This window comes from Chlamydomonas reinhardtii, chromosome 3 (assembly GCF_000002595.2).
Source record: "Chlamydomonas reinhardtii strain CC-503 cw92 mt+ chromosome 3, whole genome shotgun sequence".
In the NCBI taxonomy this organism is placed as follows: Eukaryota; Viridiplantae; Chlorophyta; class Chlorophyceae; order Chlamydomonadales; family Chlamydomonadaceae; genus Chlamydomonas; species Chlamydomonas reinhardtii.
The window spans coordinates 8,106,504-8,121,608 of NC_057006.1; the positions used below are offsets into that span (position 1 = coordinate 8,106,504).

Below are 15,105 nucleotides of genomic sequence, written 5' to 3' on the forward strand. Positions count from 1 at the left end.
CAAATCCAGCTTATCATAAGCTTGTCATCTTGCTTCATTTTATTGTATATCAGAAAAATGAACATCATTTGACAATACCTGTGAAGGCGCGCAAGTCGCTCGCGGGATCACGTAAGCAATGGCTTAAGGGGTAACACGAGAAGACGTAATGGAAAGGCTCAGGTTGTTGGAGTGTATTTGGCTCGGAGTCTCTGCATTTCAAGTCGGGCTGACCACAGGCTGGGCAGCATGGTCGAATGCAGGCGGCGAAAGGTAAAAGCATGGGATAAATGAACAGCCCACATGGAAGACATGCGGACTAAGGTCAGTAAGCAGGGAAGGTTCTCGCTGACTACGATGTTGCGCTGCTTTGTGTCAGGCCTCTGTCGAGCTGGGCATCGGTATCGGGAAGAAAGGTGCGGCACCCCTTCAACCGGTTCTTACATGGGAAGCACTCAGAAAGTGCCCGGCCTGGGCCGGGGCCACCCTGGCCTCCCGAAGCGGGGCCGGCCACGCGTGCTCCCACGAGCATGCCACTCAAGCACAAGGCGCCTAGTTCACTTGCATTTACCCTTGACGAACGTGCTGCAACGCGTAGCTAGCGACAATGCCCACACAAGGCAAGCCCCAGCAAGGCAAACCCGATTAAGTAAGAGTACTATCCCCTCCAAAACTGCTGGAATCATTCATAATGCTGCAGCCGTCGCCCGCTCACGACGCCGCGCAAGGGGCCCTGCTTAAGCGGATCGTCTGCATGCGGTAAGTACGGCACCTAGTTGAACGTGTAGACTGCTCGGGAGTCGCCGTGCATGCTTACAAACGCAAGTCATCACACGGTCCTGTACGCCGGTTTTCGTGTCACGGTCGCGCAGGGCTCTCGCCTTCGTGGTTCAATCCCTCAACCTCCTCTTCGTGTACCGGCTATGGGAGGGATATCGTAAGTGACGTTAACGTCCAGTGTACCTTTGCCTGGGCACTGAGCAAGGGCAGGGACCATCTCCGTCCCACCACACAGACTGCTTCACTCTGCCGTGTGACACCCGTGGCCCGCCACCATGCATTGCCCTTCAGGCGTGGGCACCGGCCGGCACCCGCTGCCCGGCCACCTGATCGCCTTCACGGGGCTGCTGGTGCCGCTGCTTGCCAACCTGGCGCTGCAGTGGCTGGCCATGCTGTCGCCACGGGCCTACCTGGCCGAGCGCAGCCGTGTGCACCACGTGTCGCTCTCGTTGAGGCTGCTCGGACTCATCATGCAGGTGAGTTGGCGGAGGGGGCGCGGGCTTGCGCGGGCTGGCCGAAATGTGGGGATCGAGGCGTGCAGCAGTCAGCGGGCAAAGGTTTAGGGAGGCGTGCGGGGGTGCGGGATGTTGAAGTGTTGGGGCGTGCGGGCACAGATGGCTTATGGGAAAGACTGACTGAGGTGCCTGCCAACTCCGTGTGCTCTTCCCACGTCCCAGGCCACCAGCGAGTGCGCCACGGTGCGCACCAAAGCGTTCAAGCAGGAGTTCCTACTCATGGGTCTGGGGCTCATGGTGCAGCAGGTAAGGGCGGGGCACTACGGCCTGTGTGTGTGTGTGAGGAGTGCAGATTACTACTGGGCTGCTGGGCGGGCGGCTTGGGGCGGCACAATGGGGCTGAGGAGGAAGGGACCCGGGCGTGCGCTATTGCGCTCATGATCTTGCACGCACGCCGCCGATGCTGCTTAGTCGCTACGCCCGCTACCATGCTACTGGCCGCCCCGGCCGAGTCGATAATAACAGGACTCGCAGAAGGACTTCCTGGCGCACATGGGGCTGACAGCGCTGGTGTGCCTCAGCGGCCACCTGCACAGCCCCCTGCCGCCCGAGGTGGACCTGCCCACGGAGACGCTCAAATTCATGGCCACGTTCGTGTGCCTGCTGGCGGTCAACAGCCTGTGAGCGTGCGGGGCGGGTGCCTGGGGCGGATGCTGCAACTTGACGTGCGCGGTCTTGGCAGCACTAGAGAGTGCGATGCTGCGTGGGCTGTAAACTGGCCACCAAGTCGCCCGGTCTCATGCGCGCGTGCTCCACCCACGCCACTCACAGGTACCTCGCGCTGATGGGGCCGGCGCCCAACTGGGCTGGAGCCCGGCCGCTAGGTGGGTGTTGTCACTGCTGTGCCGTACAGGTTGCAGCAGAAGCACGTTCCAATGTGCTACAGCGCTTTAGCTCGCGAGTGTCCCCCGCTTATCAACCACTACAACGCACGGCCTGCGTGGCATCAACTGACAAACACACGCAACGCTCTGGCTGCCGCCGTGCAGGCCGCTCTGCTGACCTGCCCACGGTCTCCGAGGACGAGGCAACGTTGCCTGCCGGCGGCCTGCAGCAGCACCCCTCCCACTCTCAGCACGACGCCACGGAGTGGGACGGAGCCATCAGCAGGTTCGGAACGGCTGCTGGAGCGGGAGCCGGCGGCTCCAGCACACTAGCGCACATGACGAGCAGCGGCCCTGGGGGCGCCAACGCCGCCTCGGCAGCAGCCGCCTACTCCCAGGGCGCCGTTGCCAGGCCCCTGCACTCCGTGCTGACGGATGCGGGACACACAGGCACTGGCGCCATCACAACAGGCGGGACGGCCGGCAGCACCGCCGCCCTGGCTAGCCCTGGCACGTCAGCAGTGGGCACGCCGATCCGCATGTCGGTAGATGGCGTGCACTCGCACGCCATGGGCGCGGGGATAGGGTTGGGCATGGAGCAACAGGCGGCCTCAGACGGGCGGCTGGGGCGGCATGCGGCGGCGCTGACGGCAGATCTTGGCGGCAGCAGCTCCGGAGGCGGCGGCTTCCGGGGCGTGTGGGGCGGAAGAGGAGGAGGAGGAGGGGACGTGGTGCGCATCCATCATGTCCATCTGGTCAAGCTGTGTGTGATCCGGGCCTTTGCTTTCGCCTACCTCGCGGCGCACGCGGCGCAGGTGCGTGGACTGTACTGTAGAGGAGGTTGCTGGGCGAGGGCCCGGTGGTCGGTGGCGAGGGTGCATGCTGGGATCTTGATCTGCCTCGGCAAATGTGCCGCGATGAGGTGAAACTGGGTGCCCCGGCTGCGCATGCGTGGGTTCACCTGCACCGCCGCAGCATATGGCAAGTAACGCACTGTGTGACGACGCCCGCGGCATGCGTCACAGGTGGTGCGGGACTGCCGGCGGCGCGGCGAGTCGGTGTGGCGGTATTGGGGCTCCGTGCACCTGACCACGTTGGGTGCGGCGCTGTACGGCGTGGTGCCGCTGGTGGCGCTGACCGCGCCGGTGGTATATGCACGATGGGGCGACGCCATGAACACCTTCAACTGGTGAGGGGGCCGGGATGGGGCGTTGGAGTGGGGCTGTGCAGTGGGTTTCACTGGCAGCGGTGGGGTTACGGATGGAGCACGGCCTGCGGCGGGGGCTGGTGTGGTTTTCATGAAGGGCCTGAGGTACCGCGGCCGGGGCACGACACATTGCTCGAGACACATTTGCCACAAGGGCTTTCAAGCACGGTACGCAGAGCGCAGCGCCGCTGCCCTGACCTGCCCTCACCGGCTATGCGCCCACGCACGCAGGGCGCTGACGCTGACGGTGCGTGCCTCGGCGCTGCTGCTGGAGCCGCCGGGCATGCACGACATGCACGTGGAGCGGTCCTTCCTCTTCAACTGCGTCAACGCCCTGGCCGCCGACGCGCCGCAGCGGCTGCACGCGCGCTCCACGGGCGCCATGACCGCCGCGTGGGCGCTCATGCACGCCTACATACTGGTCACGCGCGGGCCGCCCCAAGCGCCGGCGGCAGCGAGCAGCGAGGGAGGCGGGAGCGGGCCGGAGAAGGCTGCGTCGCTGCTGCAGCTGCTGCGGCCGCTGGTGATCTATCCGCTGGGGTGGCTGGGTAGTGTGCTGCTGCATCTGGTAAGCCGGGTGCCCAGGTACCGCTTGGTGGGCGCCGGCGGCGGCACAGGCAGGGCGGCGTCGCTCGACGGCGGCGCGGCTGGCGCAGCTGCGGTTGCGGCGTGGATGAGCGGTGCGATGGGGGCTGGAGGCGCCGGCGCCGCAAACGGCGTGGGTGGGGTCGGCTTCACGGGCTCCCACGGCGGTCTGGCGAGCGACAGCCATGGAGCACTGCACCGGCTCTCGGGCATGGCGAGTGGTAGTGGTGCTGGGTTGGGCCTGGGCTCTGAGGTGGACCTGAGGCGGCATTGGGCCATGGTGCGAAAGCGCTACGGCACGCACGGACGGGCCGCGGCGATGGCACGCGCCTCGGGCGCGCCGGCTGCCGGCGGCATGGGCGGCGGGCTTGGGGGCGCCGGCGCCAGCAGCCTCGGCCTGGCGGCGGCAGGCGGGAGCATGGCTGGCTTCACCTTCGGGAACCTGGACGACGGCTCCGTGCATCATGGCGGCAGCTTGTTTGGCAGCAGTCACATGCTGGGCAGCGCTATCTTTCCTGCCGGCTACGGTAGCGGCGCAGGGGTCGGCCACAGCGTTGGCGCAGCTGCCGCTGCCGCTGCCGCTGGGCTGCGGTCGCACTCGTTCCGTCAGCTCCGAGTGCCGCAGGCGACTGCGCCGCTCATGGCGCAGCACGCATCGCTGTTACCGAACTCGCCCAAAGCTCCAGCGCCGCCGGTGCCGTCGTTGCAGCCAATGCCGCACCTGCTGCACGCGGACGGCGGCGTCCTGCCCTCCGCATTCACACTCGCGTCCTACTCCCCGCATCAAGCAGCAGGGTCACACCTGCCCCCAGCCATTGCAAAAGACAGCACCAATCAGTCACCCGCTCAGGCAGCCGGGGCAACTACCACCACGGCGGCTGTGCCGGCTGCTGCCTCTACTGCGGCCGCCGCCGCCATTCTAGCCGCCGCCATTCCCTCAGCAGCTCCGGAAGCCAGCGCAGCCCCATCTGTGCCACCACCACCGGCAACTGATTTGGCCTCTCCGACACGGGCCGCAACGACCGCCGCCTCGGTGGCGGTCGCCGCAGACGCCGTGCCTGCATGCATCAGCGAGGTGCCTCCTGACGGCAACAGCGCGCCGCTCCCTGTCGCCGGCGACGCCGCCAGCGGGCTCTCGCCGCTTCCACTCCTGTCCAACGCCAGCGGCGGCGGAGCACTGGCTGCCGCAGCCTTACACTCGCGCAGCAACTCACTCAGCCGCGGGGCCTCCAACTTGACCGGATCCCCACCAGCTTCACCGAACTCGCGCACGGGGCCGACGCCCACCGCGCGCAGCCCCTTCTCGCGCACCGGCACGGGCACATCGTCTGGACTAGAGGCAATGGTCCGCGCGGCAGAGGGCATCGCAACTGTAGCCGGCATGGTGGTATCCTCCAGCAGCGCCCCTCAGTGCTCGGCAGGGTCTGGATCGCGGCCGTTCACTGCCCTGGGGTTGACCAGAATTGCGGACGAGGCCGCAGGAGGGGCGGCGGAGCTTGCCTCAACAGCTGCTGCTGCTGCTGCTGCTGCAGCAGGCTCTGCGGCATCCATTGGCAAAGGCCCGGCTCCGCCGTCCGGGGAGGACGCGGCAGGAAGCTCCATGACCATATCAGCACTAGTCGGCTCGTCAGCGAGCGAAAAGCTGGTTCAGCTGCAGTCGCATCCCCAGGCAATGCTGCTGCTTGTGCCGGACCCGCACCAGCAGCCGCAACCGGAGCCTGACAACGATACGAACGAGCAGGACCCGCAGAACCCGGGGCGGCACTTCAGCCGCGGCGAGGGCACGGCTGCCTCGCTGCTGCTTCGGCCGGCCATGCCCGAGGCAGCCGACGACAATGACGGCGCGCGGCAGCTGGCATCTGCGCCGTCAGGCAGCATGATGGGGGACGCGCGGAGCTTGGGGCTGCTAGGGTCCATGGATGGTGAGCTTGACGCGCTGCGGCCTCAGGGACGGCAGGACGCGGCGGTCACAACCGGCACTGTGGCGGCTGCTGCCGCCGCAGCGGCGTTTGGGGGCGGCAAAGGAGGCGAGCTGAGCTTTGGTGGAGAGTTGGAGTCGAGGCTTGCGGCACCGGAGGAGCAGGCGGACAAACCAGGGGGGAGAGACCAGCCTGCAAACGGGCTGCAGGAACAGCTCACGGACGTCCAGGCAGACAACAACGCGGTGATAGTCTCAATGGGGGCAGCACCAGAAGCGGCACGGCCGTCAGGCGTGTCTGGTGTGGAGCAAGCTGCTATGGACGCTGGTGGCGACGCAGCTGCAGCCCCCAAGCTGTCCATTGCATGCAAGTCGGCGGTGACGCCAGCCGAGCAGGAAGATGCTGCCGCCGTTGACCCCGCTGAAGGCGGCGTTGGCCCCGGTGTGGCTGCCACCGCGCCAGTGGGGGACGAAGCCGCTGATGCGGCTGGGGATTCGGCGGACGCGCGGGGCTGGCCATGGTCGTGGCCGTGGCGGTGGCTGTCTCAGTACTTGTCGGCATGGGTGGCGCGGATGCGCGGCAGCCAGGGAGTGCCGCAGCCACTGCCGCCGCTTCCTGCGGAGATGGTGTCGGGCTGGGACCCGGCGGAAGCGCAGCGGACTCTGGCGCCCTTCATCCAGGTGAGCTGACGGCACGAGGAAGGGGAACACAGTATTCCTAAGTGCCTGCCTAAACAGGCAACGGTTGGACTTGTGCAGGTAGGTTGGGCGATTGCCAACAATGTCTGTGATATGTTGCCCGCGTTTGCAAGCAACGCACTCAACGTGTGCAACTCGCCCATTTTGCAGCGGTACTCCACCTTCAAGACGTCCGACAGCCGCCGCCGCCTGCTCGCGGACTCCAACTCGCCCGCCGCCGTGGCGGCGCGCGCCCGCGCTGCGGAGCGCGAGCGCGAGCGTGAGCTGCAGATGCAACAGGGCGGCGCTGTTGGGGGTTCTAACGCCGCGGGCTGCGTCAGCAAGTTCGCGTTTCGCGATCGCGCGGCTGCGCTGCTGCGCCTTGTGGTTGTGGTGCACAGCGCTCTGCCCATCTACGCGCTTGTGCTTGACATTCTTCGGCCACGGTGCAAGTAAGTTGACGTTTCAGACGATGCTACGCCATCCTGTCTTGTCCTACTTGGCCTTTTCATGCACATCCCTGATGTTGCCAAACGCTCAGCGCCTTTGCCTTGCGCGAGCACAGCGTCATTTCACCTTTGCCACCATCATCCCGCCACGCCACGCCGCCCCCAGGACGGCATCCGACCTCTCAAGCGACACCTGCGGCTTCGTGGCGCGCAACGGCCTGAGCTGGGCGCCGTCGGGCCTCTCCACCGTCCCTGCTCTGCGCCACTCGCCGGGCCACGGCGGCGGCCTCACCGCCCTGGGCCGCGTGTTGCTGCTGCACGACTGCCTCACCGCGTTCGACCTGGTACTGGCAGCGCTGCCCTTCCTGGCGCCGCGGGCATTCCGGTCGTGGCGGCACGTGCTGTGGCCTGTCATGCTCATCTTGTGCGAGGAGGTCCGCCTGGTAAGACCGCCGGTGGCTGTGCTGTTGTTGACAACAGATTGGGTGGTGGCTGTGCATGAAAAGCGTGCGGGTGGCTGCGTCGAGTTCTGGAGGCTTCACAGCTTCCTTCCAGGGCGTACCGGGCACGTGGGACCAAACGTGACGAAACTGCGTCAGCACGTTTGTGTTTTGCTCACACGTCTGCAGTTCGTGCTTGAGGGCCTGGGCGTGTGCCTGGGCAGCCCGGGTCGCCCGCTGTACGCGCTGTTCCTGGCGGCGGCGCTGTGGCGGCTGCTGGAGCTGCCGCCCGCCGTGTTCACCTGGGCCATGGCGCTAAGGCTGGCGACACTGGTGCGTGCCAGCATGCCGTTGCCGTGTACTGTTTGCAGTTGCATGGGGGCGTGCCTGCGCGGGGCACTGAGAGGAACGGGGTACACATGTGTATGAGGGCGTGCCTGCACGGGGTACTGAGGGGGTCGGGGCAGTGGAGCGCGCAGAAGTGCGCAGGTAGGGGCTTGTGGCCCCTGACGGCGGCCACGCTGACTCAGCACGCGCTCACCACACGGCGTCCGCAGGTGCACCACGCAGCCATGCTGTACGACACGGAGTCCGCCAACGCAGCAGGTAGGCAGTTGGCAATACTGGTCATGCGAAACATGGCGCGGAAGTCATTCATGCTGCTCTTGAGAGAGGAGGTTGCTGGGCTGAAGGGCAATCGCCTGCCTGCACCCATGACACGCGTGTCCCCCCGGCCCCGGTGCCCGTGCGCCCTGTCGCCCCCTCACAGTGTCGTACGCGGGCCACCTGCACCCGCTCATCCGGGTGGCGGTGCTGTCAGTGGGCGGCTACGTGGCGGCGCACATGCTCATGAGTCGGGTGAGCAGGCAGCGGGCCGCGAATGGGGCAGGGAGGAAAGAGAGTGAGAACTGAGGAGGGAGGCAGGGATACACGGCGTGGCCTCCACCACGCCCGCCTGGAAAATCCCCTGCCGCACGCTAAAACACAATGTCAATGCCGCTGCATCATCGCCACTGTCGCAGGCGGTCCCCGCCGCCAACATCGCCACCGCGGCGGCGCACGCCTCGGGCCGGCAACTGCCTGCGCCCCAGCGCTGGCTGCTGCGCTGCCTGGCCACCGCGGACGGCGCCGTGGCCCTTGGGTTGGCGGCGCTGGGACTGCTGCACGCCGCCACCAGGTAGGGCCCGCGTCCGTAGCTCAAAAGCCGCAGACAGCGGTCGATACCGGTACTGTAGTGACCAGGAGCAATGCGGAAGGCGAAAGGGTTCTGCGCGCTATGCAGGTCAAACCAGAACAAGCTGTTGATCGTATGCTGATGTTGTGCTTCGCGCCATTGTTTTCCACCGTGCCTTGTGCTTGGGGTCTCCCGCCCTCGCATGTTTACCGAACCCGCCCTAAACTGCTGCGCACTCACGTGCCTCGCCTTACCCACACAGCGGTATTGTGGATCTGGACCGCTGGCGTGGCGGCGAGGTGGCGCTGGTGACGGACCTGGTCGGGGTGCTGCAGGTGGGTGTCTTTACCGTTTGTGTGTGGTACACGCATTGGCGGCGGCGAGGTGTACCCGCGGCACACTGCAGATAAGGGCAGAGGCACGCCCGTGCCTCCGCCCGTGCCTCTCTGCCCATGCCGCCACCCATCTTGTCACCACCCATCACCCTCTCCGCCCATTTCCCCTCTCCTCTGTCTCCTTTCCCCTTCCTGCCCGCCCGCCCTCTTTAGGACGCGGTGGTGAGCACCAGCCAGGGCTACTTCCGGCACGGCGAGCCGCTGCCGCCCGCCGTCAGCTACAGCCTGGTGGGCGGCCTGAGCGCGGCGGTGCTGGTGGCCATACTGCGCGCCGTACACCTGGTCAGCCACGAGAGCCAGGGCCGCGACGCCGAGTGGTGAGGCGGAGGTGGTTGGAGAGGAAGAGGAGGCAGAGGGCGCGTGGGGTGGGAGCGCGTGAGAGCTGCTTGGACAGGACATGGGAAGGAGGGGGCGTTAAGGTGTTGTGTGAGGGCACGGCAGTTGTTGGTGGTGGACTGGTGGTTGGTCTGAGGCTGGCCGCCACCGCATGTGTGGTGCCCGTGTGCAACGCTTTCACGTGTTGCAGGTACCGGCAGCACGGCGCCGCGCTTGCGGTGCTGCATGACGTGGCGGCGCGTGAGACGGACGTGGACGAGCTGCTGGGCACCCTGGAGGCGGAGACACGCGACATGTACAGCCGTGAGCGGGGCGAGGGGGGGGGTGTTTTCACCATTGCAGTAGGGCAACCAGAGATACCAAAGCGCAGCAGGCCAAGACGGCGGCTACATGTACACATGTCACATACCGCCTAAAGGAGATACGGGTGGGGTGCTAGGAATGTACTGCCTGCCGACTGGCTGGCGTGGGCGGCATTGCAGCCCACGCGGCGGCTTCCCACGCTGTGTGGAAGTTTCCCAATAGCCGCCGCCCCTGCAGCCACGCTCCGTCCACACCTGCCCCGCTGCACTCACCCGACGCAGGCTGCTCGGTGTACCTGGCGGTGCTGCCTCAGTATGCCCGTCTCATGGGCAGCAGCGCATTCGCCTGGTGTGCGCCGCCGCCCCAGTACATGGCGGCAGCTGGCGAGGAGGGCGCTGGCGGCTGGTGGTGAGCGCCCCGACCGCGCCGACCGCGGCGCTCTGCGGTCCCACGTGTTGCACGCCTGCCGAGGCCGGTGTTGCGCACTGCAGTCAGTGCGCGTGCTAGGCTTGCATGCACACGGCAACCTGACCTCTTTGCACGCCGCTCACGTTGCTGACCACATGTGTGTGTGCACGCCCTCCATTCCTGCTGCGCAGGTGCGACCCCGCAGCGGCCGGCGGCGGCCTGATGCCGGCCACGCTGCTTGTGCCCATCCACGAGCAGGGCTGCCTGCGCTCGCTGGTCGCCTGCAGCGGTGGCGCGGCGGGCGCGTGGCAGTGCGCCACTGCGGTGGTGGCGGCGCTGAGCCGGCCGCAGGAGCTGGTAGTGGCCACGGACGTGGGGCCCGCCGTGGGGCGATGGTGGGTGCGGGCTGGTTGCGAGGCGTGTCTGACAGCAGGCAGGGCCGCACCATTGCAACTGAACACAACGCACATGGATGATTAGGATGCATGACACCATTCTTATGACACCGCTATGACGCCACACACACACACACACGCAGGGCCGGCTGCCCCCCTCTGGATTGGCTGCTCGCCGCCACCTCCGCCTCCAACGTGGCGGTGGTGCCTGTGGCCGGCCTCGGCAGCGCCGGCACCTCCACCGGCCTCGGCGGCGGCAGCAACGGCACCGCCAACAGCAGTGGCTCGCTTGTGGGAGCACTGTTGGTGCTGAGCCCGGTGCACGGGGAGTTGGACTGTGGGCTGCTGTCGCTGAGTGCGGACGTGGCGCATGCGCTGGGAGGCGCGCTGCACCTGCGGCACATGCTGGCAGAGTACCGGGCGGGAGAGGAGATCTTGTATGTGAGTTGGGGCAACAGCCTGGTCCGGATGCAAGGCAGTTTGGGGGCCGTGGGTATAGGCTGGGGATTGGGATTGAAGTCGGGATTGGGATCGCGGCTGGGATTGGACAGGCGTCTAGGGCCTCGCTGTACGCCTTGTTAGCGCACGCGGCGTTAGGTGTGCCGCCGTATGAAGGCAGGGCCTATCTAATCTTAAACCTGGAAGAACACGTCACACCGGCGTGCATTTGCAAACACACCGACCCACATATCCGTGTACACACGCGTGCAGGACGTGCTGCCCTCCAATGTGGCAGACGCGCTCATGTCCAAGAAGATGGCGCCGCGCCTCAATCGCGTGTCATACCCCAACACGCCAAGCGCTGCTGGCGCTGCCGCTTCTGCCGCCAGCGGCAACAGCATGCTGGTCTCCGGCTTCGGTGCTGCGCCCGCCGCAGCCTACGCCAACGTCTCTGGCTCCGGCGCGCTGCCGTCCAGCCTTGCGGGCGGTGGTGGTGCTGGCGGTGGCGGTGGCGGGCACGGCAGCGGCGTGGGTGGTTCCTTCCGCGGCCTCGCTTTGGCCGGCTCGGCTGAGGTCGGCGGCAGCGGCACTGGGCAGAGCCATACCGCTTCGGCGCTGATGACAGGAGGCGTGGGCGGTGTGGCAAACGGGCACGGCGCACACAACCGTACACAGCTTGGCGACGCCGCGCTTTCCCTGCAGACGCCAGAGTCTCCTGGCGGCGGCGGCGGCGGCGGTGGCGGCGGCAATCTGGACCGTGTCCCGGAGGGCGACGGCGGTGCATCTGGTGGAGAGGCCGGGGAGGCTCGGGGGCTCTCAGCGACCGGACGCATGGACGCTCGTGTCTCGGCCTTTGCGGCGCAGTCATCTGCTGTGGCAATGCCTGGCGCGTCTGCTAGCGCCCTAGCGCGGGTTGTGGCAACCAGTGCGGGCATGGGCAACAGCCTTGGCAGTGGTGATGGCGGCGGCACTGGCTCGCCCATTGGCAACGCGGGTGCCTATCTTGGCGCCATCGGCAGCACCGGCGACATTGTCTACAAGTATGTGTGGGTCGCGCGTTTGGTTGGGGTGGTATTAGGTGGTGATGGGCGGGAGGAGGATGGGGGCGGAAGGTGGCGTGGCGCCTGGCTTATGGCGGCTGTGCGGCCCCGCTGTACGAGTACAACATGCGGGACAGGACAAGAGTTGTACGGAGCCTGATCCACGAGGCCGCGGCCTGTATGCGTTGAGACCCCAGCCCCGCAAGATTTCTTGTGTTGATGACACTGCTGCGTGTACGTGTGTGTGCCTGTCCTCGTGTGGCTCGCAGGCAGTGGCACGGCGGCGTGTCGGTGCTGTTCGCGGACATCGTGGGCTGGACAAGCCTGGCGCAGGAGGTGGAGGCGGAGGAGGTGATGCTGCTGCTGCACGGTGAGGGCGGCTCGGCAGGGTCTCCTTTTGGGGGGGGGCAACTACAAAGAGGGCGCCTCAGCAGGACATTGTGGCCACTGCGGTGGCGGTGGCACTGGGTTGAGGGCTGCTATGCAAGGTTCGTAGGGGCGCTTCGGTAAGGGCGGCTCTGTGTGTTGTTGGCACTGGGGTGAGGGCTTTGGAGCACTGCATGTTTCGAGCAGCTGTTGGGTATCGGTGCCGCCATCCGCCTGTCATGTGTGGCTTTTCCATGCCGCCACAGAGCTCTTCTGCAAGTATGACGCCATCGCTGACGAGATGGGCGTCTACAAAGGTGGGCGCGAGGGGAGGTATACCGTATCATGGGAGGTTGTTTGCTATAGGTGCAATCCTTGGTGCGTGTGCTACACGACAAACCCGTTATGCCTGTCCCTACCAACCGGAGCCCCTGTCCTCATGTGTTTGCAGTCGAAACCATCGGCGATTGCTACATGGTGAGCATGAGTTCGCTTTGGAGCTTTACATCTGGCGCCCGACCAGCAGACACGGGCTGCCGGCTGTGGCAGTGGACGGTCCCTGTTGCCCGACCTACGCATCATTCTTTGTCACGTGCCTTACCCTGCATCCCACTTCACAGGCCGCAACGGGACTGCTGGTGGAAGACCCAGCGCATGCGGCGCAGCTGGTGGCGTTTGGGAAGGCCATCATCCACGCGGCCGCCACTGTGTACAACCCCAGGACCGGCGGGGGCGTGCAGGTGCGGCAGAGTGGCGGGGTGGGAGTTTGGCAGGGGGGAAGAGCGGGCGCGAGGACAGGCGTATGGATCATACGATTGCTAGCGACATGCAGAGCACAGCGCTGTGACTTCATGGCCCACAAAAGGCTCGTGGAAACAGCACGTCGTGCGCCCGTGTGCCGCCCGCGCCGCCTCACGCCTTCTGCAGATCCGAGTGGGAGTGCACAGCGGCCGCGTGATGAGCGGCATTGTGGGCCGGCACCGGGCGCGATACTGTCTTTTCGGCGACACAGGTTGGTCCAACCAACGGTCGCATTGCAAGCCGCCGTGCAAGCTTGCAGCAGTGACGGGCGACTGGGTTCCCCAAGGTACCATACGGGCAACCTTGCAACCTCATTTTGACGCCTGCCTGCGTTTGCCCTGCATCGCGGCTGTCTGCGCCGTGGACTACGGCATCTCGTCGCGGACACAGTCAACACTGCCAGCCGGGTAAGCCTAGATAGCTTCCCGGTGTCATCTATCCCCCTTCTGTGCACGGCGGTGCTTATGTGATTGGCAGCGTCTTTCATGTTATGTTGTTGATTGCGGCACCGATATGTGTTTCCTCGATGCTGCTCACCCTTGCTTTGCATGAACCGCTCGTGTCGTGACATGTTGGCTTCCTCGGATGCGGCTGCCGTAGATGGAGTCCACGGGCATACCTGGCCGCATCCAGGTGCGCTATCTGGCTGCGTGTTTGCAATGCGTGCCGACACCCATGATGGCCAATGCTGAGCGCTGGACTAAGCTGGGCTTTTTGGATGTGTGCAAAGACATTGTGCAAGAACGTGTTGCGCACGTCATCCATTCTCCGCGACTGCCTCTCTTCCGCTGCTGCAGGTGTCGGAGGTCACCTATGGCCTCATGGCCGCGTGCCCGCTGCCTGGGGCCGCCACCGTGGAAGAGTTCGAGGCTCGCGGCGAGATCCCGGTCAAGGGCAAAGGCGAGTAGTGGGGGCGGGACATCCTCATATTGCTTGATGAAAGGGTCATTCTTGTCGTGCCGCAATCATGGCTGCGGCCCCATTGGTGCTCATTTTTAGTACGCCAAGGACTTGACGGGCAACCAACTCTGGGCAAATGAGAGTAGGATACGTACCGGGCCATCACGGCAGCAGGGTAGTGACGGACTGGGGTCGTTGCTCCTTGCTGTCCGCTGCACGCAGGCCTGATGCGGACGTTCCTGTCAGGGGCGGTGCTGCCCGAGTCGCTTCTGCCGCCAATGCCCAGCCAGGTGCCGCTGCCGCAGGTCTCGGGGCTTTAGGGGTTTACCACGCTGCTGCTGCGACTGGAGCCGTGTATCGCAGGGCGGCCGCGTGCGTGCCATCAACATTGTGAGCTTGTCGTGCAATGCAAGGCGCCCGGCACCTGTCTTGGACGTGGAGCGGAACACAACTGCATAGCGCATATGCACAGCAGCTACCGGCTGGTGCACTGGCAATCGTTCTGCATGCTAGCCCTCACAAGTAAAGGTCAAGAATGGTGCACTTCACCCCTAGTATTAAACTACCGAGGACACTGTAGCCACCCCTGCGACCTGGCTACTTGAATGTGAACTTCCGACAGCTGTATTACGCAGCGTACCGCAACATGTGCGCGCATTTGTTTCTTATATTGTCCGTCAACTTTCGGCGTGGAGTGGGATGGGCAGTGAGCAATGCGCCCGGCGCCGACATTGTACATTGCCGAAAATGGGACTCCAGTGTGATCTGATCTTCGCGTGCTGCTCAAGTGCTAAGGCCGTGGTGTGTGTGGCCCTGAGGGCAACCGAGTACGGGATGTCTACGGAACGTGGGCCTTTAGGTGTGGGCGAGCTTTCTTCTGGAAACTTTGACTGTTCATTTTTAATCCAAAAGGGGGGCGTATTGCAACTGGCGAAACCTTCCGCAGAGAAGATTCCTGAAGATTGCAGTTTGAAGATACTGTGTTGAGCACTGCTGCAGCCCTGTGCCCAATCCTTGTGAAACAAGAGACGCTTTTGCATGGTTGTAATAGGATGAAGGTCCTGTACATGATACCCTGCATGCATGCTTTGCTGGCGAGTGGCGACAAGGGCGGTGATCTACACAAACGGTGGGCTGGGTCCAAACCATATCATTGTAAGAGGCCCAAGGT

General features: G+C 65.2%; 1 protein-coding gene across 1 annotated transcript; it reads left to right on the forward strand.

Moving 5' to 3' along the window:
* The first annotated feature begins 52 nt into the window (after positions 1 to 52).
* Positions 53 to 15,105, forward strand: CHLRE_03g200800v5 (uncharacterized protein). The gene is made up of 33 exons (XM_043061348.1): positions 53 to 252; positions 359 to 395; positions 680 to 738; positions 852 to 916; positions 1,051 to 1,235; positions 1,437 to 1,520; positions 1,740 to 1,894; positions 2,046 to 2,098; positions 2,264 to 2,913; positions 3,124 to 3,287; positions 3,537 to 6,489; positions 6,658 to 6,938; positions 7,102 to 7,378; positions 7,565 to 7,708; positions 7,933 to 7,981; positions 8,145 to 8,233; positions 8,398 to 8,552; positions 8,812 to 8,884; positions 9,098 to 9,261; positions 9,471 to 9,583; positions 9,865 to 9,991; positions 10,183 to 10,386; positions 10,530 to 10,827; positions 11,098 to 11,867; positions 12,137 to 12,237; positions 12,500 to 12,550; positions 12,685 to 12,710; positions 12,854 to 12,973; positions 13,161 to 13,245; positions 13,425 to 13,441; positions 13,635 to 13,667; positions 13,832 to 13,934; positions 14,157 to 15,105. Exons 3-33 carry the CDS (start codon positions 734 to 736, stop codon positions 14,252 to 14,254), a joined length of 7,692 nt encoding a protein of 2,563 aa, XP_042926571.1. The 5' UTR covers positions 53 to 252; positions 359 to 395; positions 680 to 733; the 3' UTR covers positions 14,255 to 15,105.

Excerpts from the sequence above, each read along its gene's own strand:
- CHLRE_03g200800v5 (XM_043061348.1), top strand. Across the intron at positions 1,521-1,739 it reads TGGGGCTCATGGTGCAGCAG|GACTCGCAGAAGGACTTCCT; the intron begins GTAAGGGCGGGG and ends CGATAATAACAG. Across the intron at positions 7,982-8,144 it reads GGAGTCCGCCAACGCAGCAG|TGTCGTACGCGGGCCACCTG; the intron begins GTAGGCAGTTGG and ends GCCCCCTCACAG.